We start from the raw sequence: 23711 nt of genomic DNA, 5'->3' as shown, positions 1-23711 counted from the left end.
GGGGTTCCACAGACCCTTCCTCGGGGTTCCGCGAGCCGCTGATAAATTTTCTCTGGTTCGGCACTCGCCAAGTAACTTAGATGGCGAACCCGAGGTGCAATCGATCTAAGGAACCTCCATTACTCACGCCTTAGTGTCAATAAGCACATCTCAGTGCATACCTAACACAGAGCCGCAAGCTGCGCAATAAATCCCACCAGCAGCTTGTAGTCAGCCAGACTCTGAAAACGGGCTGCGTGGTTAAACTATTGCACTTGAATCTCGGCCCATGCGCATTTCTCCTGTTTGGAGATAGGTGCCGCTAGCATACGCGCTCGCGTAAAGTCGACATTCACGTGCAATAAATTCAAGAACAAGTAAGCTTGCTTCCTTTTGAATTTATTCCACATGAATGTAGCGTGGACGGAATGAAAAATGGTGAGGGGGGGAGGGGGGGTTCCTTGGCACTTACCGGAGCTTAGCGGGGTTCCCTGCGACCAACATGTCTGAGAACCCCTGCTCTAGTGCATAGAGAACAAAACCAAAACTGCTATTTTAGTTGGGAATTGTTTTTTAGTGATGCCTATTGCGATAGATATACCAAATTTACTTGCGTAATGAACCCACTTTTTTTCCAGAAAATTCAGCATTAATTTAGGGGAGGGTTCATTATGTGGTAAAAAAATTGCAACAGATTTTTAAAAGTTGAAATTTCATACAGTGAAGTTGCTAAGAGAAGCACTGTCAGAGCCTTACCATTTTCGTAAAAACACGTAGGTAATTATGTAATGAAATTTATATTTATATTCGCAGCTCGCCATCGTCCCCCTTCGCCATGGAGCTTCCCTCCTCACTGAATTCGCTTGCGGCCGCACTTTGTTGTTGGCACCGTCTTCCGTGCAGTCAAGGCACTCCAAAATTTCTTTCCCGACACCGGCAAACTTCCCTTCTTTGGGCCCACGAAACACACGGCGACCCCTGTTCACCGCCCGAAAACCTCTTGTTTTCGCCCGTAGCCTACACTCACTCGGTCAGCACTGAAGTGCCACACAGCTGCACCATTTCCATCATGCTCCACCACCGTAGTTTAAAACGCCACCGTAACAGCAAGAGCAGAGGAGTGCGGAGTACATTTAGTGATTTGTTCGCACGCTGGCAGAACCAGCCCAAACAGCAAAGTGTAGGGAAGGAGTGCGGAGTACGTTTTGTGCTTTGTTTGCACACCGCAACGTTTTTATGGTGCAAGAAAGTTTGTTTTGCATTCGACAGGTGGCGCACCACAAGCACGCAAGTTTTAAATTGTAAGCCACGGCATTCGCGCTCACATCTCCGGCTAAGCTTCGGATTTCTTTTTCTTGGAATGCATTTTTGGCATTTATGCGCATACTGTAGCATGATGTAAAGTTACTGCGATCGCCTACAGCATCAGCAACCATGCTTAAAGTAAAAACATATTTCCGCTGCATTTTTTATTCAAAGTGACAAAAAAGTAAATTCTAAACAAGAAAAGTGGTGGGAGGGTTCATTATGCGAGTGGGTTCATTACGCGAGTCAATGCAGTAACTGTTTTGTCATTTTAGTGGACCTGGACGCTACAAAAAAGAAGAAGCTTCGGTGAAGACGAAATTACGACATTGAGGGTGAAAAAAATGGCGGTCCAAGTTTTATTCCCAAGCTTGTAAATCTGTAAATACGCGCACTAGGAAGCTCATTTTCTTGTTTGTAAGTTTGTGTAGTCATAAGGTTTAGGAAAATATGCAAAAGTTATGTCTCTGCTCAACATCAAATTTTAATTGCCATATGTCGTAATTAACTTCCTCATTCATAAATCTGTTAATATTTGCATTTCCAGCTCTAGTTTTTGTTTGTGGGCTTATGAGGCCCCCAAATTTAGGAAAACATACAGAAAACATTGTTTTGCTTGAAATAAAGAAAATCAGGACTGAAAGGGATATGTTAAAAAGCAGCTGCCAGTTCGAATTGCAATGATTCGGTGTTGCAATATTCCGTCCGTTCCAAAATAACTGCAAGCCCGGCACTTCCACTGTGATTTGATAGGGCGCGCCCCATCTCTAAACCGACCTAAATGATAACAGACCATCCGTATTTACGAAAGTAATGCGAAAAGTTGAGGTAAAAGGACATTTTACAATTTAAAAAATCACGAGTAATAAGAAACAGTATGCAGCAAGACTAGGGCTCGAACCAGGGGTGTTCCTTTGAAAACCAACAATTCTACCTCTAGGTTAGTGCAGCAAAACACCGGAGCTCTTTCAGCAGTTTCATAAAAGAATAGGAGTGTTCCAAGCAGATCAGTGTTTGATTTGCACACCACGACAGGATCGATGATATGAAAGTCCTAGAATGTTGCGTAGCCTTAACCACTGAAGCAGACTTCCAGCTCTCATTAAATACTGTACAAGCGAGCCAGGATGCACAGTCTCTTTGACATTTTTTGGGCTGCCACACACACCTACAATTATCTTTTTGTCGGGATGTGTTTTCTCCAATTTCTGATTCTGAAATTGCTTAGAATCAGAATGATCCTGGGCGATTCCAGCATGATTGTGGAATTGCCCAAGCGCTGCTGCCATTGCATTCGTGAGTCACAAAAGATGCAGCACAGTTCCCATCAGGGAAATAGGCCAAGAACTCTGGTGGCTACACCAGGGCACAATTCTGAGTTGCGTCTGTTTCAAAAATTTCTATTTTGTGTTCGTTTGAATTGTGGCGTACAGTAAAACCTCGCTACAAAAGACACCTGGTTATAAGAGACTCCTGAACGGAAGTGATTTGGTTGGTTTTCCTATGTTCACCATGTTAGCAACATTGCATAGAAGAGACCTTGGTTGCAAGAGACATGTTTCTTGGGTCTCTTGAGTGCCTCATGTAATGAGGTCTTACTGTAGTTGCCCTTGCGATGTCTCTGACCAATAACATGCGCAGAAATCGGGGCCCTGCCTTGCTTGTGTTGTGTCACGCCCCGGTAATCTGCTTTCAGCCAGTCAGGGCAGCTGCTCAAAGTCGGCAGTTCGAAATCGGCATAAAATGGACAAAACTGATAATTCCACCCCAGAAAGCAAAAAGCAGCTGACTGTCCTAACAGGCAGGAGAAGTAATAAGGAATTTTTAAAGAAACATTTCAGCTGTAACTTTATGGGGACGTAATTTTTAAAACATTCACCCATATACTGCCTGCACCGTGCCATATAGTGCTAGGTAGCCTCTACACTGCCCATATAGAGCCGAAACTATGAGAGCGATGTACTTGGGAAATTTTCACCCTCTGGGACCAGCAGTTTGTCTGCGTGTTTTCAAAATCAAAAATTTTTAATATAATTTTCAACATCTCGTTCACCTTTTTTATGTTCGTTTGAACGAAGCATTCGTTGTTGCAAGTTCACACAGGCATCATTCGACAACAAAAATCAATTCACATTAGATATCCATTAAAATAAAATGAAGCTTTTCCTGAAAAAATGCAACTATTTTTAAGTGCAGAGCACCGTAGGGGCTCGCCTTGTCATCGTAGCTCGCTGTAACACTCCATGTCAAGCGACTGCCGGAATTAGGCGGCGCAGCGAGATAACGGACCCAAGTACAGCCGCACGGCGTTCTGTCGTCGCGGCGTCCCGCAGAGGCTTCGAAAGCCAAGCGGTTTATATAGTCATAAGCGTTTGAAACTCGTGAACCGCTGGCGCTTGTCGTACATCTCCCTGTTGTTTAGCGCAAAGAAAACTGCAGGTACATTTCAGGCAAAATATACGCAATTAACTGGCAGCACCCGCATTCATTTAGTTCGGAACGCTCGTTGGGTTGGTTTTTGACGATAGTAAGCGAAAAAAAAGTGGCGGTGCAACACCGGCAAGTGCGGGACGAAAAGCAAGCACAAAAAGAACACAGCTCCCGCTGGCGCAGTTTCAGGCAGGGGGCGCGCAAGCACTGCGAAGGCGGGAAATTTGAATGGCAATATGCGGTAGCAGTGAGCGGATAACAGCGGCACAGCCCATTATGGCGAATCACTGCTCTGGACTTCCGACAGCTTTCACGTTGAGTGGAATGGCTTTAATTATTTTTCTTTCTTTGTCCCTGCAGGTACAAGGAGCTGCTGGAGGGGTGCCACGCGTGCTACTTTGCCCAGCGGGAGACCCTGCTGGGGCCGAGCGTGTCGACGGCCATCAAGGAGCTGGCGGCCACCCACCAGCGCGACCACTGCGCGCTGGTGCGCAGCGGCTGCGCCTTCCTGGTGCACCTCTGCGAGGACGAGCACCAGCTGTACGCGCAGTTCTTCACCCGGCCGGCCACCCTGCTCGAGTGAGTGGCGGCTCCGTGTGGGCTGCAGAGTAAACGGCTTTTTAGCAGCGAAGCTGTTCAGGAAATTGTAATTTTTTGTGTCTGCTGTTAAAAATACCAAGAAATTGCCCAGCGCATGCGTCAGCACGGGCGTCGCAGTGACCACCCGGCAATGAACAAAACCAAGAAAATGTGTGGGCGTGCCTTGCGACGACTGCCCAGCGTCCCCGGTGCACGTTCGGCAAGCCAAGCATACCCATTTAGGGAGATTGGCCAACATTGGCCAAAAAAAAAACTCTAGTGTTCGCCCTCATCGTGGAACTCGCTCGTAACGAGAAAGACTCCCTCGTTCGCCAAAATCGGTTCAACACCTGCTCGGAATGAGAAAGACACGTCACAGCATACGTCCCTCCGTGGTGATGTCCAATGATTGTCACTTCCAAAAAAAAAATAAAAATGAAGGAAGCTCACACTTATAGCAACAGTGATGGAGTAAAGGTCATTGTGGCAGCAAAGAAGAAGCAAATCGGCTGCAATCGCAGACCTTACCTGTCTTGATGGTCGTGAAGGTTGCGTACAGCTCCGCTAACTTCAAGTCTTACACGTTAGTGTGAGCTTCCTGCATTTTTTTTTTGTGTGTGTGTGTGTGGTGGTAAAACGTTGAACTAACTTTACCGGTCATCGATGCCCCCCCCCCCCTTCCCAAGTGCTTTTTCCTCTGCAGTTATTTGTACCCCATTAATTAACCCTTTCACTGCCACTCCTGAGTGTGCTTGTGTTGCCTTTTTTGTCTCACTCCCTGCCATTCCTAAGACAAACTTGTTGGAAAAAATAATATTGCAGGCGTGTCACACCATCTAAAGACAGGTCGCATGAACATGCCGAAATTTTAGAGTAAATTTGAGACCACACACAAAGCGCAAGTTAGTTTCTTCATGTGTGTTGCATCATATTCACCTCAGCAACACAGCCATATGGCAAGTCAGGTGTGACCATGGAAGGGAATTTCACTATCTGTGTTTTAGCTACCACGTGCTGCCAATCTCTGTAATACTTCATTGTGAAGAATATCCCACTAAGAAAACTTCATAGCACCTGGACCTCCTAATTAATGCTGAATTATTTTGTTAGTTAGTTGAGTGACAATTTGTAACCAATACAACTTTTTGTTTTAAATAAGACATTCCTGAATAAAAATGTTAACATGTCTTTCAGAGCATTGCAGTGCACTAGCAGCGGAGAGTTAGCGCCAGTCAGAAAAAAAAAAAAACTCGGCAGTGAAAGGGCTAAGAAGTGTGGACGATTGGAATTACCGTATTTGCACGATTCTAACGCGCCCCCGATTGTAACGCGCAGTAGAATTCAACACCCGGAAATCAAAAAGGTAACTTGCCGCTGATTCTAGCGCGCACACTGAATCATGCCATGAACAGACGCCTCAAAATTGCACAAGACATTTAATTGAACATAAATTGGCCCGCACAAACAATCGCGCGATGTCGACATTGTACGCTACTCGCTGTCCGAGTCAGAGAGCTCTTTCTCACTGTCCACTGACCACAGGAAGTCTTCCTCAGTGCCATCTAAGGCGTTTGAAATGCCACATTTTTTGAAGGCATGCACGACCATCGGCTGCGGGAGGGCTTTCCAGGCACCAAGAACCCACCTTGCGAACCCATCTTGACACGCCGAATTCACGCAGCCGGAACGATTGCAAAAAGAAAAATGGCGAACAAAAAACGACAGGGGGCGGAAGAAGCCTTCCTGGTACTGATGGCGATGTGGCTGGCCATCATTCGTTGAGCTTCTTCGTTTCGGTTTCGAGTGGGCGGTTCCGGTTTCGAGGTTTTTGAGATTTGAATGTGATTGTAACGCGCAGGTATTTCTGAACCCCTATTTTCACAAAAAGGGTGCGCGTTAGAATCGTGCAAATACGGTACCTTTCCTGCATTTAACTCTTAATGCTCTCGCAAGCAGCCCAGTTAGTCTTGAATGCTACTCTACATCTAGAAAAACAGGCCTTTACAGTCCCTAAATGTGCGGCCACCTCGTTTAAAGAAAGCAGGGGATAGCTACTGCCATTCCTGGATTGCTAGTTTTTTTTGTTCTTGTTTTCTTTTCGCTGTACTTAGTCTAATGGCTTACTGATGGAAATATCATTCGCTGTGAAGTTATTCAGTTTGTGTCCTGCAATAGGCATGTAACCTCGGCAACATCCCCAACTTTGGTGACACCAAAGTTAGGCAGGCTTGGCAATGACGTTAACACCGTAGCGATCACCAAGCTATCTGAGTTCACAAAATTATGTCTGTTTGCAGCTGCAGCCAAACCAGCACAGTCATAGCTAGACAACCATCCCCTTCCCCCCATTCCAATTTTTGTCCGTGGTTATAATTCGGTGCAGTATTTCCCAACGAAGCAAAAGTTGACCTATGGTGCATGTCATGAGGCTAAGGTAGTGAAACACATTTAAAACACGGTCAACAAACTCATGCCATCATGTGGTTACGTGCTCAAAGACATCCGTGCCGTGTTCCGTGTGAGTAAAAGTGCCTCCTCACAAGGCTGATCTATGCAATGGACAAAATCACTGATTCGTTCTGTGGAATGTGTGCCACGTGATGCGACACCACCGGCATGTGACTTTAGCGAGTGTACCGCGGATGACGTGGACTGACATTGCGATCCTTCTTTACAGTACAGTGTTCTGAGCAGGTTGGGAGCAATTAAAAACTGCTGCATCGGTAGGAATTCTATAACAAAGACAAATACATTCCAGAATGACCAGAGAGACATATATCGAAATGCGTTTGGGCTTAATGTCTTCTTCAACAGGTATTGGAAGTGAAGTGTTTCGAAAGACAACAGTCTTTTTTGGGCTTCTCAGGCACGAAAATGTTGGTCTGTCTGACTGTGTGTCTGTCTGCCTGTTTCTTGATTCAGCCTTCCGGCTGAAAGTTGACACGACTCTTAATTAAAAAAAAAAAAAAAATGAACGTATAGGCAGAACTCCTGAATCTGCTGGTATTAGTCATACATACATGTCCCCATTGTTTAACGCAAAGAAGACCTCAGGCACATTTGAGGGGAAATGTTAGTACACCAGTAGTCCCCATATTCTTTTAGTTAGGAATGCGCGTTAGGTTGGATTTTACGATTGCAAGTTAAAAAAAAAAGTCACGTTAAGAATGACGCAGGAAGGTGACAGCATGTGCAAGATGAAAGCAAGAACAGAAAGAACAAAACTCTTGCTCTGGCTGTTCCGGGCAGAGCAAGAAACAAAAAATAAATGAAAAGATGCGCACCATCTAAACAGATGGCACACGAGCAGTGACGAAAGGTGGGAAAATTGGATTGCATTTAACAAACATCCATTCAGTTCATCCTGACGTGAGTGAGAGGAGATGAGAAGAGCACAAGGGTTGGGAGCTCCAAGCAGACAAGGGGTTACGTGGCAGGGGCGGCAGGCGACTGTAGTTTTTTGACGACATTTGCAGTGAAGCAAGCAAGTTTGCAGTTTTTTGTTTGCCATAACCATGTTTATTCGCTCTCTTTTCTTGCAGTGAGTTCTTGGGTCATCTTTGTGGGAGGCTGTACGACGTCTTTCGCCCAATAATCATTCACATAAACCACCTGGAAACGCTGGCGGAACTGTGCAGCATATTAAAGGTAGGGTGGATTTGATTTTTGCGTGCACGCTTTGATGCCAAGGTCTTGGAGCAGAACCGAGGGTAGAAATCAGAGTACAAATGAGGGCATTATGGGAGCAGTTTCTCGCTTTGAGCTGAAAACAGAAACTCTTGGTTTTTAGTTCATGTAGGCTTACGGAAAACTGTTGTGTTCTACACAACTGTCTCGTCAGCTGTTCTTTCATGTCTATTCCTGCAATCTCATTCTTAAAAAACGATACAGACAAGATGCACATGGTTCGTATGGCTAACCTGCTACAATTGCTCATTTGTGCTATTCCACTGTCTTGTTTCACTACGAGGTCATCTCGTTGCGGCAACATGGAAGAAATGTAGTTTGTCATTCTGAGGCTTCTTGCAGGCCTATCCAACAAAAAGCAGCCTATGTTCCATAACCTAGGACACAACACTTACTCCCACCTTGACCTGGCCATTGGCTCAGCAGTTCTCTTTCCAACGATTGAGTGGGACGTGAACACAAACCGATTCGGCAGTGACCGCTTCCCTACCACATTAGGATACGTTTCAACTTTCCCTAAAAGGTTTATTGTAGCAGGAGCGAACTGGAGTACATTTGCAAAAACATCCAAACTACACACAGCTGTAACGCACCTACACGTGGAGGAAGCAGCCCAACTCATCACGGCGCACATCCTTGACGCCGCCGAGAAGTTCATTCCACAGGCCTCCCAGTACCTTGGGCCACGACAACGCGCGGCCCAAGGAGGCCGTGATGGAACGAGGACTGTAGGTGCAAGAAAGGGGCTCAGAACAAGGCGTAGGGTATCCTTCGTCAATACACCACATCCAATAACCTCGTATCATTTTAAAAGGCGATGGCTTTTGGAAAACGCGTGTGCCGTGGGGCAAAATGAGAGAGTTGACACTCATTCCTGACATCAATAAATTCATACACAGACTGCCCTTAGTTTTCAGACCTGCAACAGAGCTCAACTGTGTATTAGTGTTTTTGATCTGAGGTACTTCAGAAATGGTCAAGTTTTTCGAATGTAGTGCTATATATTTGATTCGAGGCCAAACTGAATGCCGTTATTATTTGCTTCAATATTAGAAAGTTCTGATTATTGGCGCAGGCCTAGTAATTTCAAACAAAGTTAAAAACGTGGCGCAAACTAGACGGGACAAGAGAGACAAGAAACACAGATACAGGCGCCAATTTCCTTGCCTTCCTTTTTTTTTTTAGTGAGCTTGTTTGATGACAATATACATGACTTGTTTAGTATTTTGCACCTGTTTGTGGGTTAATGTAAACTGGCTAAGAAGCATCAGGGTGAAAAAATAGTACTATTGTAGACCTTATTTATTGTTACTTCTTGCTTATTGTCCTTTTTTTTTCTCCCAGGTGGAAATGATGGAGCAACACATCGCTGCAAATCGTAAGTGCCTCTTGGGAGCCAACAGTTTGAGGTGTCCTCAGAAACCTTGGCTTTCTCTGCAACAGCTTTCACATAGCATGGTTAAAAAAACAGGAGTGGCCATCTTTGGTTGCAGCTGAAGATATTCAAATAAAACATTTTCTGTTTTAAAAAATGTTAGAAAATGGGGGGGGGGGGGGGCAATTGTGGGAAAACTGTAATTCGAAGGCGAGAAAGTGCTTCATTTTTTTTTACTCAGAAGAAGGATGCGAGAGGGGTTTACATTCTCAAAACAAAATCCCCCAAGGTTCCTCACCCCCCCCAGATGTTTTGTCAGAATGATCGGGTTGTAAATACCATCTCCTGGTAGATCCCTGCTTAACCTGCATGTGGTTCAAGATGACAGCCCTTGCATCTGCATGATAGTTACTCGTCAGCTGATACTGTGTAAACAAGTACAGCCAGGGCCTTCGGTCCTTCTTCATTTTAAAATACCCAATTGTGTCTGGATTATTGCTGTCGCTAAGTAAAGTAATACCGCATTACCAGTGATGCTACCACTGCGCCTAAGGGTCCTGGCTGCTACATCCTGCTACATTTCTTCTAAATTTGGCGATTCCGCACCCAAGATGTGCCCAAGGGTGTACGCCGACTTTGAGAAACGAAACTAACTACTTGAGGTACCCCCATTGAAAGCGACATCGCGGTGGACCTGTTTTCGGGACGCAATCCGAGCCAAGCCAAAGCAAACTGGCCCTGTTGCAATAATGGCGATGATGCGTTTTGCTCTGTGAACGTCAACTTGACGTTGGTGCGCACAACTGGGTGTGCCCCGTCGACATCCCGTGTCGATGGCGTTTTCAAAGCTGAAAGATTCGTACATTTTACTTGTATGTTGCGTTTCTTGTACGCGGCCCGCTGCAGGTCGATGGGGATCTCATTTCATGACCGCCTTTAGGCATAGCAGTGTGCAAACAAATGACGGAGCGGTTTTTTTGCCCTAACTTTTGAACCCTTGTTACATGGGTACCTTAACGATCGTTACGAAAACAGCAGTTGGCCTTTATGGCAGTTAGGCGGAGTTACATGGCGCGCGAGCACCGTTGGAAACCCAACAGCGATCACCATCTACGGAGGTCACCGCTTTCCGTTCCGTCGGCAGATGGGCAAGATGGCTGCGCCCAGCAACAACGTGTCTCCACTGAAGGCGAGCACGCTGCCTCAAAAACACTTCGTGTGGACGCTGTCGCTGACGCATTTGCAAATTAACTTCTGGTAGAACAAGCGCAGCCATTTGCTACGCCATGAATCGGATTGGATCAGTTAAATGTTATGCAGTACTGTTACAAAAAATGGTTGCGACGAGTGAAATAATTACACTGTGAAACATGCAGTGCAGAAAATAATTAGAGAAAAAAAAATTTAAGTTTGTGAGGTAACGTTTCAAAAGTAACGTGCTAAATTATCCAAGCGGAACTGAACATAGGAAGGGCCGTGTGAGCACAGCCACCACCGTTCAGTTCCCACGGCCGTTATGACATTCAACTGCCGTTTGCACTAACGGTCGTTGCAAGTGCCCGTGTAGCAGAGGTACAGAAGCGATAGCTGATTTGTAGGGGTGTGCGAATATTCGAAACTTCGAATATTCGATTCGAATTTTTTGGTATTCGATTCGATTCGAACGACACTTTTATTGTTCGAAATATTCGAACCACCCAAAACTAAAAAAAAAAAGAAAAAATAGTCAGAGCGTGTCTCAGCAGCAAAGTCGCGAAGCATATACACAGCGAACGGTACATGCTTTCGCAGACTGTATCGGTGTTTATTCGTAGTTACAGTGGACTCTCGATGATACGATTCTGGGGGTGCGAATTTCGGGATGATACGAATTTATGAAAAGTCCCGGCGAAATTGCATTGTTTGCAATGGGAAAAATTTCGGCTGTTACGAAAGGACCTGCGCGGCCCGGCAGATGATACGAACGAGCCGGCGAGGCACCCGACTGCCGAATGAGCAAGTGACGGCTCTCGCTCCCCTGTTTGTCACTCTTTCTCCAGAAACGGCCGGGCTGTTGTTTTCTGCTTGCAAAAACGCTCTGCGCACGCCCAACGCGCGCTGACACCGCCGCAAAACCACCCCCCGCTGCGCGCGGCGCGGCCGGCGGCGTCAACATGGCGTCGGCTCCAGCCGCGAAGTGGCGCGGGCGCTCGAGCGGCTGCTTCTAACCGCTCTTTAAAATGCGGCTCAAGGGAGACACGAAGTTGCTTGTGCGGCAAAGGAGCTGATAATGCATGCGAAACCGGTACTATAAACCATCATCTGCGCTGCTAGTGAAAGCGCCCATAAAATATTTGCCGGGGTGCTAAGCCTAACCATCTCCGGCGGAGCCAAGCCGGCTGTCTCGATCTCGTCGCAAGTAGTCAGGCTTCTCCATTCTGCCGCGCGCGTCGTGCGTCATTTACTGGCCGAGGTAGGCGCTACCGCGGGCGCGAAATCGTCGATGTGGGCGTGAAAATACAGCGCTCGCAGAGCCGAGGCGAGCGAATCGCGTGCAAAAACGCACAACGCGGTTCACGCTTGACTGTTGCGGTGTGTAGCGATCTTGGGCACAGCGAGTGAGGAGACGAGTGCGAAGCTTTATGTGCTCCAGAAAGGACTGCTTTGCGACATGGGGGTTAAAAAAAGCAGAAAAAATCACGAATTTCTTCATGCGAAAGTAAGACAAGAAATAAACGAAAACTTTTTTCAGCGCTCAATTTTTTGGTCTGTGTTGGTTCATACGAATTTCGGATGATACGAATATTTTTCGCGGTCCCACGAGATTAGTATCATGGAGATTTTACTGTATCAGCGTGCGGCAATGTGCACAGGCTCGGGCATGCCAGCCACTAGTGTCTCAAGTGAGCGGGTGTTTTCGGTATCTGGTGGAGTCGTGACGAGCAGGAGGTTGTCACTGCTCCCCGAACATGTCGAGCAGTTAACCTTTCTCCATGTTAACATTTAAGTGAGTGCAGACCTTAACCTGTTGAGTGCAATGGTATTGTGTAATTCCTAATTTTACTTTGTGTGATTTGTTGTGCACTAAAGTTGCAGTTTTTGTGCCTCTAGATGGTGAAAACTTAAATTTTACAAAAAACAATAAGTATTCGTATTCGAAAAATATTCGATTCGATTCGAACTTTGTTTTTATTATTCGAATTCGCTTCGAAATTAAAAAAATTGATATTCGCACACCCCTAAGTGATTTGCCGTTGATTATTGTTGCAACGACGGTGCAGCAGCGTCGCAGGCAATTTTAGGTGCGGAGTACCTTAGGACCGCACAATGTCCGTCCGCGTCCGTGCGCATAGCATTTACAATCGCAAGAAATCACACAGGCACCGGCAGGTTTCGAGCCTATGTCTGGTAGACCAGACAGAGTTAGTGTCAGTCATCTTACCCATTGGGCTACGACCGTGAGCTAGTATACCCGAGAGTCAAACGGCGTACTTTCTCTCCTGTAACGTTGAATAGTACCTGAGGACCTCCCAATGTCCGTCTGCGTCCATCAGTGCGCGCACCTCCATCAAGCGAAAATCAAGTGAAATTTGATTTGAGCCGTGAGCTGCAGTTTCATTTAGGGAATAATCAAGGTGCAACTCACGACTTAAATCGAATGATGGTTGGGGCGCAAATCGGATGCCACTCGGAATGCAACTTTGATGTCATTTCGAGTCCCCGTACTCCGCACTCTCGCTATCATCCACGGAGTAAAGGTGCTGCCATTTTTTCATTCGGATTTTAATGGACTACCTTGTCAATAACGAAGCCATTTTGGCTGCTTGCTGCAAATGTGTCGTGAAGGGGCAAGATTCGGCCTGATGCTGCATGTTTGTTGCCCGAAACGGCGGCCCGCTGCTTTTGTAAACAATAACGCTGCTATCGGCGGCTTGTCGTTTTAGACCGTGACGGTGGCAGCGCTGATGCCGCTAAATAGTGATGCATGTGCAACATGGGCAGGGCGTGATGTTGCATCATGCAGTCAAAGCCGTGGAGCTGCTGATGTTCTTGTTCAGCGCTCGCACGATAGCCTTCCAATAGCGCTCGATTTTACATAGCATTTTCGTAGTAACGTGCGATTTTAGTTTGTTTATAGTAAATCTGCTGTTGCGTAGAAATGGAAGCTTGTTTTTTTTTATTTTTGTTGTGCAGGCCGCTGCAGGAAGTTCAATACAGACATTCTTCATGAGACTGACGAAAATGTGGACAGAATATCCATGTTTTTGGTTTATTTCTCTTTTTATTATCATTTTATCAATTGTCTATGTATCATGAATGCAGTACGTGTCTTAAAATTGCTTCTATCAACACCTGCTCCGAAAACAAAACCAGTTTTGCTGCTCCGAAGCGCATTTTTGCGTGCTCCAAAAGCTTCTCCAAAGCGGCCTATGCCAGTAGCATCACTGTATTATATGCAGCACCATTTACTATGCCCCTTCTTCTGGTCAATGGGTCAATGGTCTACGAAATACGCCAAGGAGTACCGTATAATGCGGAATATAGGTCGAGGCCGGATATAGGTCGACCCCCTTACCTTTATTTATTTATTTATTACAATACTCTCAGGGCCTCGAGGGCGTTGCAGAGAGGAGTGGGTCATACAAGTTTTTTAAAAAGAGTTTGATATGGCCGTCTTGAACAATGAAGCTTCAGTGATGCCGGCGATCGAAGCGGAGAGGTGGTTCCATTCCGTCGCAGTTTTCGGTACAAAGGAATTGAAGCACAAGTTTGTACGGCAGGATGGCACTTCAACCTTGAATTTGTGGTCAATGCGTGAGGAAACATATGAAGGAACTGCAAAAAGGTCGCACTTGATGCCAGGGTTAGTAAAGTAAATTTTGTGAAAAAGGCACAACCGGGCTATTTTTCTTCTTACTGAAAGGTCAGGAAGATTTAAATGCATTTTAATTGAAGATACACTGGACGTTCTAGAGTAGTTGCATACAATAAATCGGGCAGCACGGTTCTGAATGGATTCAACGGAGCTGGAAAGGAATAATAAATGCGGATCCCAAATAGAAGAGGCATATTCTAGTTTTGATCTGACAAGGGTTTTGTACAACAGTAGTTTTAAAGAAAGAGGGGCGAGAGAAAAGTTACGGCGCAGGAAGCCAAGCATGCGGTTAGCATTGCTGGTTATGTAATTAACATGCGTTTGCAACGAGAGGTTATTACTTATGTGAACACCAAGGTATTTGTACGTATTAAAAGCGTCGAGAGAGCTATTTTTTAGTAGGTAAGGGTAGGGAATGCCGTTGTTGCGGTTAGGTGTAATTCTCATCGCTTTGCATTTACGCACATTCAGTGTCATTAACCAGTCATCACACCAAGAGGAAACGCTGTTTAGGTCACTTTGAAGTACTGAGCAGTCATTAGGATTAGTTATTTTACGGTAAATTACACAATCATCTGCGAATAGTCGGATTGAGGAAGAGATGTTGTTAGGTAGATCGTTAATGTATATTAGCCTTGTAGCCAAAAAATGCAAAAAAAAATAATTAGGTACCAACCAATGTTTTACTGAGACTTTTAACTTGTTTCGTCTCAGATTACTCATTTAAAACTGTCTGAAGTATCGTCGGACGACTGCTTCTGGCTCACTGTCGCCCACACAGCAGGTTGTCCTCGGTGCAGTCCAGACTTCTTAAACACTCGCAAGACCATGTCACCATGAAGCGAGAGCAAAGCATGGGACACTCGTGTGCAGACCGGAGCGACAGCCATTCTGTGCAGCCGGTCAGCAAACATCTTGGGGTATCCATTTGTAGAGACACCGCACGACGCTAGCGGACAAAATTTGCCCCTTTGTACAGCAGCACAGGTGCACGAGCAGCGCCCATGAAACGAGGCCTTCCGAGCGTTGCATACCGAGAGCTGCCCCTTCAGCTAACGGTGCTAGCAACACTTCTTTTGGTGATACCGAACTGGCGCAAGGCGGACACGTCATTGGCCTTGGAAAACCCCCAACTGTTCTTTTGAATGCTGCTGTGAACTGGCACCAAGTGCCTAAACTCATTTTGAGCAAGAAGAAAATAGCACGCACACATTCGCCGACAGCGAGAGAAGCAACAAAACAAAGATGGCGTCGCGTCCGATTGATGGTGGTGGCGATGGTGCCTTTGGGGTTTGAATGGGCTCGATGGGCTGCCCGGTCGTCAGATGACAACTGCCAGTGACTGCAATATAGGTCGAGGGGTGACTTTTCAGCAAATTTTCCTGTAAAAAATCTCGACCTATATTCCGCATTATACGGTAGCTGTTCAAAGCACAATGCCTGCATTTCTACCCTCGTATCTTGTCCCCCCCCCCCCATAGCCAACGAGCTGCGGGCGTTTGGCAAGGTGGCCCAGCAGATGCTGGAAGATGTACAGGAGCGGCTGGTCTACCGCACCCTGGTCTACATCCGCACGGACATCCTGGGGTACAACCCTGCCCCCGGCGACCTGGCCTATCCCGAGAAGCTCGAGATGATGGAGGTATGTGGGCAGCAAGCACCACGTCTTTCTTTCTTACCCATGCTAAGCCTCCCCCCCCCCCTGAGACGGTGACATTTCACACCTAAGGGCATTTTCAGTTACGCAAAGTGGGCAAACCTCGATGTATCAGAACTCAAATACAGTTCAACTTTGTATACCGAAGTCGTGACAGTTGACGCCTCACTTCCTTAGACAGAGATGTTGTACAGCCGAAATTCTTATGCAGCAAGGGGGTGAAACAGTGCACGTTTACTCGTCAATGTTGAGCATTCAATCGTGGCTGCTTTGAGAGTAATCCGTGACTTTTTTTTGTGTGTGTGGCTGATTTGTGAGTGAACTTGGCATTATGTTGTATTCGTAGGAGTGGGGCCTGCACGGTGTTTCAGTCTAGTCCACTTATAACAATATCCAAGTGCCAAGGAAATCCCATCGTTATATCCGATCATTGTTTTATAAGCGAGTTGTGAAAAAAAATGGACGAAACAACGCTCAAAACATTTTATTTGCGTGCAAGCAAGGTCGTTCTACTACTTACTTGCGGAAAACAAGCCACACTCGGTCAGCTTTGTTCGGCACACGCGAAGCTAGTGCACATGTTTTTCAAGGTCATCTATAGGTGCTTCACCTGGCTGAATGAAGGGTCCTTGGCGTAAATGAAGTCCCCGAGGGACTGGTTCATGTGTTAGGCCTCCTGCGAAGACCCTACTGAGTAGCTTAACAAGGTGTACTGTTGGGCGAGTGGGTGGTTCATTGTAAAAATAGCTACGGTGTGAATCGAAACAAGGACACAGAAAGACGCTCATCCCGTCGTCTTTGAAGAACTCCAGCCGAACATTTGTGAGGCGAACGTTAACAAGGTGTGCCGAACAGTTGTCCGTGATAATGAGGATCTCTCTGCCCGCCCTCCTCATCTCATCGTTCACCTTGAGCAGCCATTTGGAAAACAGCTCTCGCGTCATCCACGCACGTGAATTGGCTCCGTAATCGCACCGCAACGAGACCAAATTTTTCGTGCAGCGAGGCTTGTTGTATTTCCTGATGGCCAAGGGCGTGAGCTTTTTAGTGCCTGTGGCATTGCAGCACAGCAGTACAAAAACTTGTACTTTCGACTTCTGGCCGCCTTTGCAGCTGCTTCCCTCAAAAAGCATGGTCTTGTCAGGAAGTGAGACCCCCCAAGCGCAGCCGATGGCGATAGAGCTAACGCGCATTTAGTATGTTGATGATGATAGTTGTACATGCCCACCATTAGTCGTCGTTCACACCAACACGAGTAATTTCGTGCACTCGGAATTCGTTATTTTGAAGTGTTGTTTTATATGAGGATGATAAAATTCGATACGTTATTCTGAAATAATCGGTTTTCTGAAATTTGTAGTAGTGAAATATTTTTACGTAGAAATTAATGGGGGTTTGGTAGGAGATTTTTAAAATGTTGGTTAATCTGAAAAAAATAGTTCGCAATCTGAAGTTCGCAATCTGAGGTTCGCAATAACGGGATTTGATTGTATACCAGCCAGTCGACTTCTCCTCTCAAGCGCACTCTTTTGTTTGCGAGACATATTGGCAGGCTGCACTAATGGGAGGAGACTGAGAGGTTGTGCTTGGGAAGTGAGGCGTCCCAGATTTGTTTTTATCGTCTGGGGACCTTTAATGTGCGCGAAATCTCGGCGCACGGTTGTTTTCACTTTCGCTTCCATCGGAAAAACAGCCGCCGCGGCCAGAGTCGAACCCGCGTCCTTGGGCTCAGCAGCACAACACCTTAGCCACTGAACCACCGCGGCAGGTCAATTCAGTATGTGCACTGTTCATGTGCAATACACTCTGAAAGGAATCTGAAAGGGCTGGGCACTCGACTGATGTTCTCATTTTTGCGCAGACATGTAGCTGCCCCAGTAAAATGACGGCTTACCCATTTCACCTAACCATTTCACTGTCACTGACATAACCATACGTTTTCGCATTTTCCCTCTGCAGTGTCACTGATGCACCGGTACGTTCTCCATTGTGCGTTCAAAAACTCGCGCCACAGCACAAAGCTGGCACACGTGGACTGTTTGTGCCATTTGTCAAATCTTTCTACTAGCTCGTATTCTCATTCGCAAGCTCTCTACGTCAGTATATTGAAGAGTACGGAGCGACTGCGCCCACCCTTCATTGCTGGGGGCATGCTCGCTCTGCGCGCTGTACTCTGTGGGGATGAGTGGCCATGCGGCACACGTGCAATTACGGGTGCAAGGGTTGTTGTGCCATCCGCAACAGGTTTCTAGGCTTCTAGGTTTTTTTTTTATTCTGTTCCCGCGTCTGCTACGGCGCGCCAGGTTAGCCCAGTCCGCCGTTGCCTCTCCAATAGACCGAAACATGACTGAATCGCAGATTTCGCTCGCTTGCCGCACCCTCACTTGCCACTTTCAGCAGCAAAGTTGTTGTATCAATGTAGTATCCCCTTTTTATCTCTATCTGCCATCATGACTTCGCAGTGCGTTTTGCGGGCTGCTAAAAGTGCTCCCTCCATGCGCATGGCTGCTTTCGGATGGCTGACCGTGCGGGGCCCTCGACTGCAGCCAGGGGCAATGGTTCTTCCGATTCTGATCCCAATATGAGCCAAGCTCGGATTCACATTCTGAGAGTTTCTTATCCGAGGAAGGGGTGTGAGTTCCGCAGCGTCAGATTCTAATGTTGAAACGGCAGGGGGGGGGGGGGAGGGGGGGGTCCCGCAAACGGGCATGGCAAACTGAAAATATTTGGGAAAGGCGATTTCTCACCCACACTCTTTCCTTTCGACACATTATGTTCCAGACGCTATCATAGTGAAATAAATCACTACAGTCCTTCCCTGATATTCCGGAAACAACCAAGCCGACACTGGGGTTGTGTTACGGCCAGAAACACGTGACAGTGAAGGGGTGAAGAAATGCAGCCCCCATTCCAGCCGAGAGCCTCACTTCAGCCTGGGCGAAATGCTGACGGTTGTGTAGCCTCATATCGGGTAACACATACATTGCATGTGTGGCATAATCAAGTTGCATTTGCCTGTATGCTTAGGGTGTCACTTTCAGGGGCCTGCAGTAATCTTGCCCAAAAGCAGTGCATTTATTAAGCGCTGTGGGCGAACGTACGGGATAGCAGAGGACCCCGGCTAGCTTCGCTAGAGAACGCTACGCGCTGTACACTAGCCCTGTGGAATCCGAAGACTCATGCACAGGTTCGGGTACTCACATGCGGTAGACAGGCTCTGGCAATCCAAAGTAAGGCTTTATTGCCTGGCAGATACAGGGCATCTACCAGACAACGCTACTATCGCTTGCGGGAGACTGGCTCCTGTCGCTCACTCAAGCCGCTGGACTCAGACCTTGATATCCGTCATCACGGCCGCGGGAGCAGGGGAGGCATCCCATGCGACCGATCAGGGCAGAATCTCTCAGCAGAGTCCGTGGAGCCAACTGGGTTTACCGTCATCGGGGAATTCGGAGTAGGCACTGCCGAGCCAACCAATTCCGACCAAATCGCCCAGTCGACTCCCCGGCGGAAGTCGTTCGTCCCGCAGGTGAGCTCGGAGGGGAGAGGAGGTCTTCCCCAGGTCGGGGAGAGGGCGGCGCAAAGGAAGGTGACAAACTGGTCCTTCTTCCCTCGCGCCCTCACGCGCACGTTCGCGGCGAGCCGGTTCGGCGCGTCGCACGGGGTCATGAAGAAAACGCGACCTACGTGACGCGCCGGCTGCTCAAAATGGCAGCTACCGGCTCGCGAAAACATCTGCAGGCGAGGCGTAAGGAAACAAGGCTCCCCACAGCGCAGAGCACTTTAGGGGCTTGCCTTGTCATTGTAGCTCGCTCACTGGGCCGAAGTAGAGCCATACGGCAATTCGTCGTAGCGGCTGTCGTCGCTGCGTAACCCAGAGGCTTCGAAGGCCAAGCGGTTTATATAGTCATAAGCGTTTGAAACTCGTTATTGCTGGTGCTTGTCATACTCGTACATCTCCCCGTTGTTTAGCGCAAAAAAAACTGTAGGTACATTTGTGGAAAAATATACCAGCGCCCGCGTTCATTTAGTTAGGAATGCTTGTTGGGTTGGTTTTTACGATAGTAAGTGAAAAAAAGTGGCAGTGTAACGCCAGCATGGGCTCCAGGAGGAAAAACAAGCCCAAAAAGAACAGAACTCCCGCTGGCACAGTTTTAGGTAGGGGGCACGCGAACTAGAGCACTGCACGGGCCCGGGCCGGCCCGAAAGCCCGGGCCCGACCCGGCCCGCGGGCCGGGCCGGGCCGCCCGAAATCGATTATTGGCGGGCCCGGGCCGGGCCCGGGCTCAATGGCGCGGGCCCGGGCCAGGCTCGGGTTCGACGCCGTGGGCCCGGGCCGGGCTCGGGCTCGACGCCGTGGGCCCGGGCCGGGCTCGGGCTTGAATGCATAGGCACGGCCGTTAATAGGTCCGACGTGAAATGTAGAAAAGAGCATCAAAATGAATATTCTTAGTTTATTTTTGCGCGCTTCTTGCTGTTAGTTGTACGCATTATTTTAGAGACGTGTTTTGATAGGTCTGATGGTCACTATACTGCAATTTTAATGACATTTCTTGTACAGCATCAAGATCATACCAAAGATACGATTACAAGGAATGCCCAAGAGGGGAAGGACCTAATTCAGACATTCTGGAGCTGTGCACCTATGTCTATGTATGTACACGTGTGTTTTAGATGTCGCACCAATCAAAATGCGGCTGCCGTGGCTGGGAATCAAACACGCATGCCTGAGAAACACCACCGCTTAACGACCACTGCATGTGAAGTACTTCAACGCGCGTACATACTCGTTGGTTCAAATGCGGATCGAAAAATGTCAGCAATACCAACTTGTGGCCGAGACAACCACGTGAAGTTGCCAAGAGTCTGGTCATCAAAGGTGATGATGTCTCTCGTGTAAGAATACGAGCTATTATTACGCCGATGTGGCGTGAACTGCAGATTGTGCAAGCTAAACTATGTGCACTTTTTGCGTTTTAGTTCATGACGTGCTTGTACAGACTAGATGCTCCGTCTGATCGCCCGGAATATAATAAACAAACTTTCTTTAGCGTCAAAGACCGGGCCTGGTCACACACGCGCGGGCCCTCCCTAGGCCAAAAAAATTCCCCCGCATTTCCCCGAGGGGGAGAATGTGAAAGTGCGAATGCACGGTTGTCGGCCCGCTTGCGGCGCTTGCGCTCGGCCCCCGCAGCCCACCGCCTCGCCGCCTTCTCTTCCATCTCTTCCATCGGGTTTGTAGTATCACGTGTACACCACGCAGTTATCAAGCCGCTATAACGCCGCTGAGTCGCCAACGCACGCCGCTGACGACGTAGTTTGAATGCGTTAAAGATATAAGGCGCGTCACTAACACTGATATCAGCGTCGCTTCCGTGGCTTGGTCGGTAGAGCGTCGCGCTGCGGCCGCAAAGTCCTCGGATCGAAACCTGGCGCCGGATGCTGTTTCTTTTTTAAATATACAGGAGCACTGCGGACGCCGCCGCCGCCGCCGGCGGTGGATGGTTTGGGGTCGCTTATAAAGTGCATTCGCACTTAAAATAAATTACCGGGCCGGGCCGGGCCCGGGCTTGAGATGGCGGGCCCGGGCCGGGCTCTGGCCAGGCTCACTTATGAATGCCCGGGCCCGGACCGGGCTCGGGCTAGGTGTTACGGGCCCGGGTCGGGCTCGGGCTTCGCGAAGCGGGCTCGGGCCGGGCTCGGGCCTTAAAATCAGGCCCGTGCAGTGCTCTAACGCGAACACTGCGAAAGCCGGAAATGTGAATTGCACTAGGTGGTAGCCATGAGCGGATAATGGCGCTACAGCCCATTATGGCGAACCACTGCTCTGCACTTCCGACAGCTTTCACATTGAGTGGAACAGATTTAATTGTTATTCCATCAAATGCCTATTGGTTAGTGTGTCATGGTACAGGTTTTTTGCACATTCGATGTGCTTATGGCCACGCGTGGTTTTGTGTAGATCTTCACAGCAATTCATGTTGCTACGTGTGCGCAGAGCATTGCGGAAAGCCTGGAGCAGAATTCCTTGAGCCGATCGAGCTCCCGCGGTTCCCTGGTGTCCATTGGCTCCTCTGCCTCTGGAAGCCTGCCCCAGCCACCGAGCAACGCTTCTGGCGACAGGCCAAACGAAGTGGCCGTGCTGCAGGTGTCCAGGTCACAGAGCATCACCGAAACGGGGGGCAAGAACACCACCACCACACACACGGTCGTTCCGGCCCAAGGCTCCGAGGTGTCTACGAGGCACAAAGGATGTGAGTCGGCCAATAAAACATAATAAAACATTTACATGGTGAATAGAGAGTTTTAGCACATCTTTGCCGAGTTTCCGGTACCGTTTACCGTGTTTTCGAAAGCCGGAGTTTCCGTTTACCACTGAAAACGGAGGACACGTTTTAGCACACTGGTTGTGGTTTGTGTATTCCGGCCGCCGTTGCGCAGGTAGCGACATCTGATGAATTAGTCTCAAAGCAAGTCACACATAATTTTTTTGCTCATTTCTATTTGCTTTCGTTTAAAGTAACTTGGATATTTCACTTTTCGGGTGAAACGTTCACAATGACTGTTGTTGTTTTGAGAATACTGTAGCCATCACCTGTAGAGCTTTAAAAAGAAAACGTGTCGGTGGCGCTGTCTACTGAGTAGAGTTAAAATCAAGGTGAAATAGAATTTGCCCCATGCTAAATATTTAGGCAGGAAATGGAAAAAAATATGTTGAAATAATTACTCAATAACCTACACTACCTTGCCCAGCACAGTTTTGGAGGCCTAAAAGCACTTTACGAGCTCGGAAACTTATCTGCACTATTTGAGGCGGGCAAGGCTTAGCGCGAGTAGGGGCGACCATTTGAGAAAAATGGTCGTTTGTTGTTCTCCTGAGCATTATTTAACAAGAGAAACATGATAAACAGCATCAAGTAAGATTACCTTTATCGGCTGTAGCAAGCATAAAGTGCCGAGCGCACTGCATTTGCTGTAATAAATACGCGAGGGTACGCTTCGTCTGCTCAGGAAGCTCGCTGGCGACGGTAAAGCCTGTGCCGGGAAGTTACTGTTCGTGGCAACTCTCGTGCATGCACAGTTGACTGCCACAAACACGGTAGACAGTAACGTAAACACAGTAACACTATGCTAAATGTTGCCAACATTCCCAAGGTGTTTAGACCAGCAACAGAAATTATTAAACAAAGGCATGCGTGAAAATGAAGCCAGCGAATGAATTGCCACCCATTTTGCTGATCATTGTTCCTAAAGCTCAAATCCAATTATCAGACCTCGACACCAGCAGCTATCCGGACCTGCAAATGCAACTAAGGATCCATGAGAGTTATGAGATAAGCCACCCTTGTACTACAGGGCCGCTTTTGTTATTGCTGCTGAAGACATCGTCAGGTAGTGAAAAAAAAAGGAAGCACGTGGAAAATGAAGCCCATTTTTGTTTTTCAAATAGGGTACCATAAAGATCAGATGCAGATGTCCAAAGTTCTGTAAACGTGGTTGAGAAAAAGTGGAGGGCCCATGAAAGCAAAGTACAAGCTCTCTTTATTTCAAGGTGCCAGCTTGGGTAACGCACTCAACTCTACTCCGGTACCAACAGGCTGAAAGCAGATAAGAAACACTGATAGACACTTCTACAGATTTTGTGCTACTTGACATCAGGAGGGACGTAACAGGGGGAATCCTAAAAGCGAAGTTATCAGTGTTAGCCTTCATGTGACATTGTGAAAAGGAACTAGAGCACCACGATTGCACAGTCATGGTTCTTGGTGGTGGCTGTGCTTAGCGGCCGCCAATTGCACAGCGAAGTCCTTGTGGCGTCATAGGGGCCTGGCGAGGAAGAGGCC

At 47.6% G+C, this 23711-nt stretch overlaps 1 protein-coding gene across 1 annotated transcript in view; it reads left to right on the top strand.

Annotated features, from left to right (window-relative positions):
- Cog3 (conserved oligomeric Golgi complex subunit 3) overlaps positions 1 to 23711 on the top strand; it is a 47079-nt gene that overhangs the window by 5462 nt on the left and 17906 nt on the right. Inside the window, exons 8-12 of the mRNA XM_077698335.1 lie at positions 4075 to 4293; positions 7836 to 7941; positions 9325 to 9358; positions 15692 to 15852; positions 21866 to 22121. Coding sequence (XP_077554461.1) covers positions 4075 to 4293; positions 7836 to 7941; positions 9325 to 9358; positions 15692 to 15852; positions 21866 to 22121 — 776 coding nt within the window. The remainder of the gene's footprint in view (positions 1 to 4074; positions 4294 to 7835; positions 7942 to 9324; positions 9359 to 15691; positions 15853 to 21865; positions 22122 to 23711) is intronic.

This window comes from Haemaphysalis longicornis, unplaced genomic scaffold (genome assembly GCF_048455015.1).
Source record: "Haemaphysalis longicornis isolate Haplotype H1 unplaced genomic scaffold, Haemaphysalis longicornis Haplotype H1 scaffold_2, whole genome shotgun sequence".
NCBI classification, from domain to species: domain Eukaryota; kingdom Metazoa; phylum Arthropoda; class Arachnida; order Ixodida; family Ixodidae; genus Haemaphysalis; species Haemaphysalis longicornis.
Note: the sequence above shows the minus strand (reverse complement) of the source record. Positions and strands in the feature narration are given on the sequence as shown.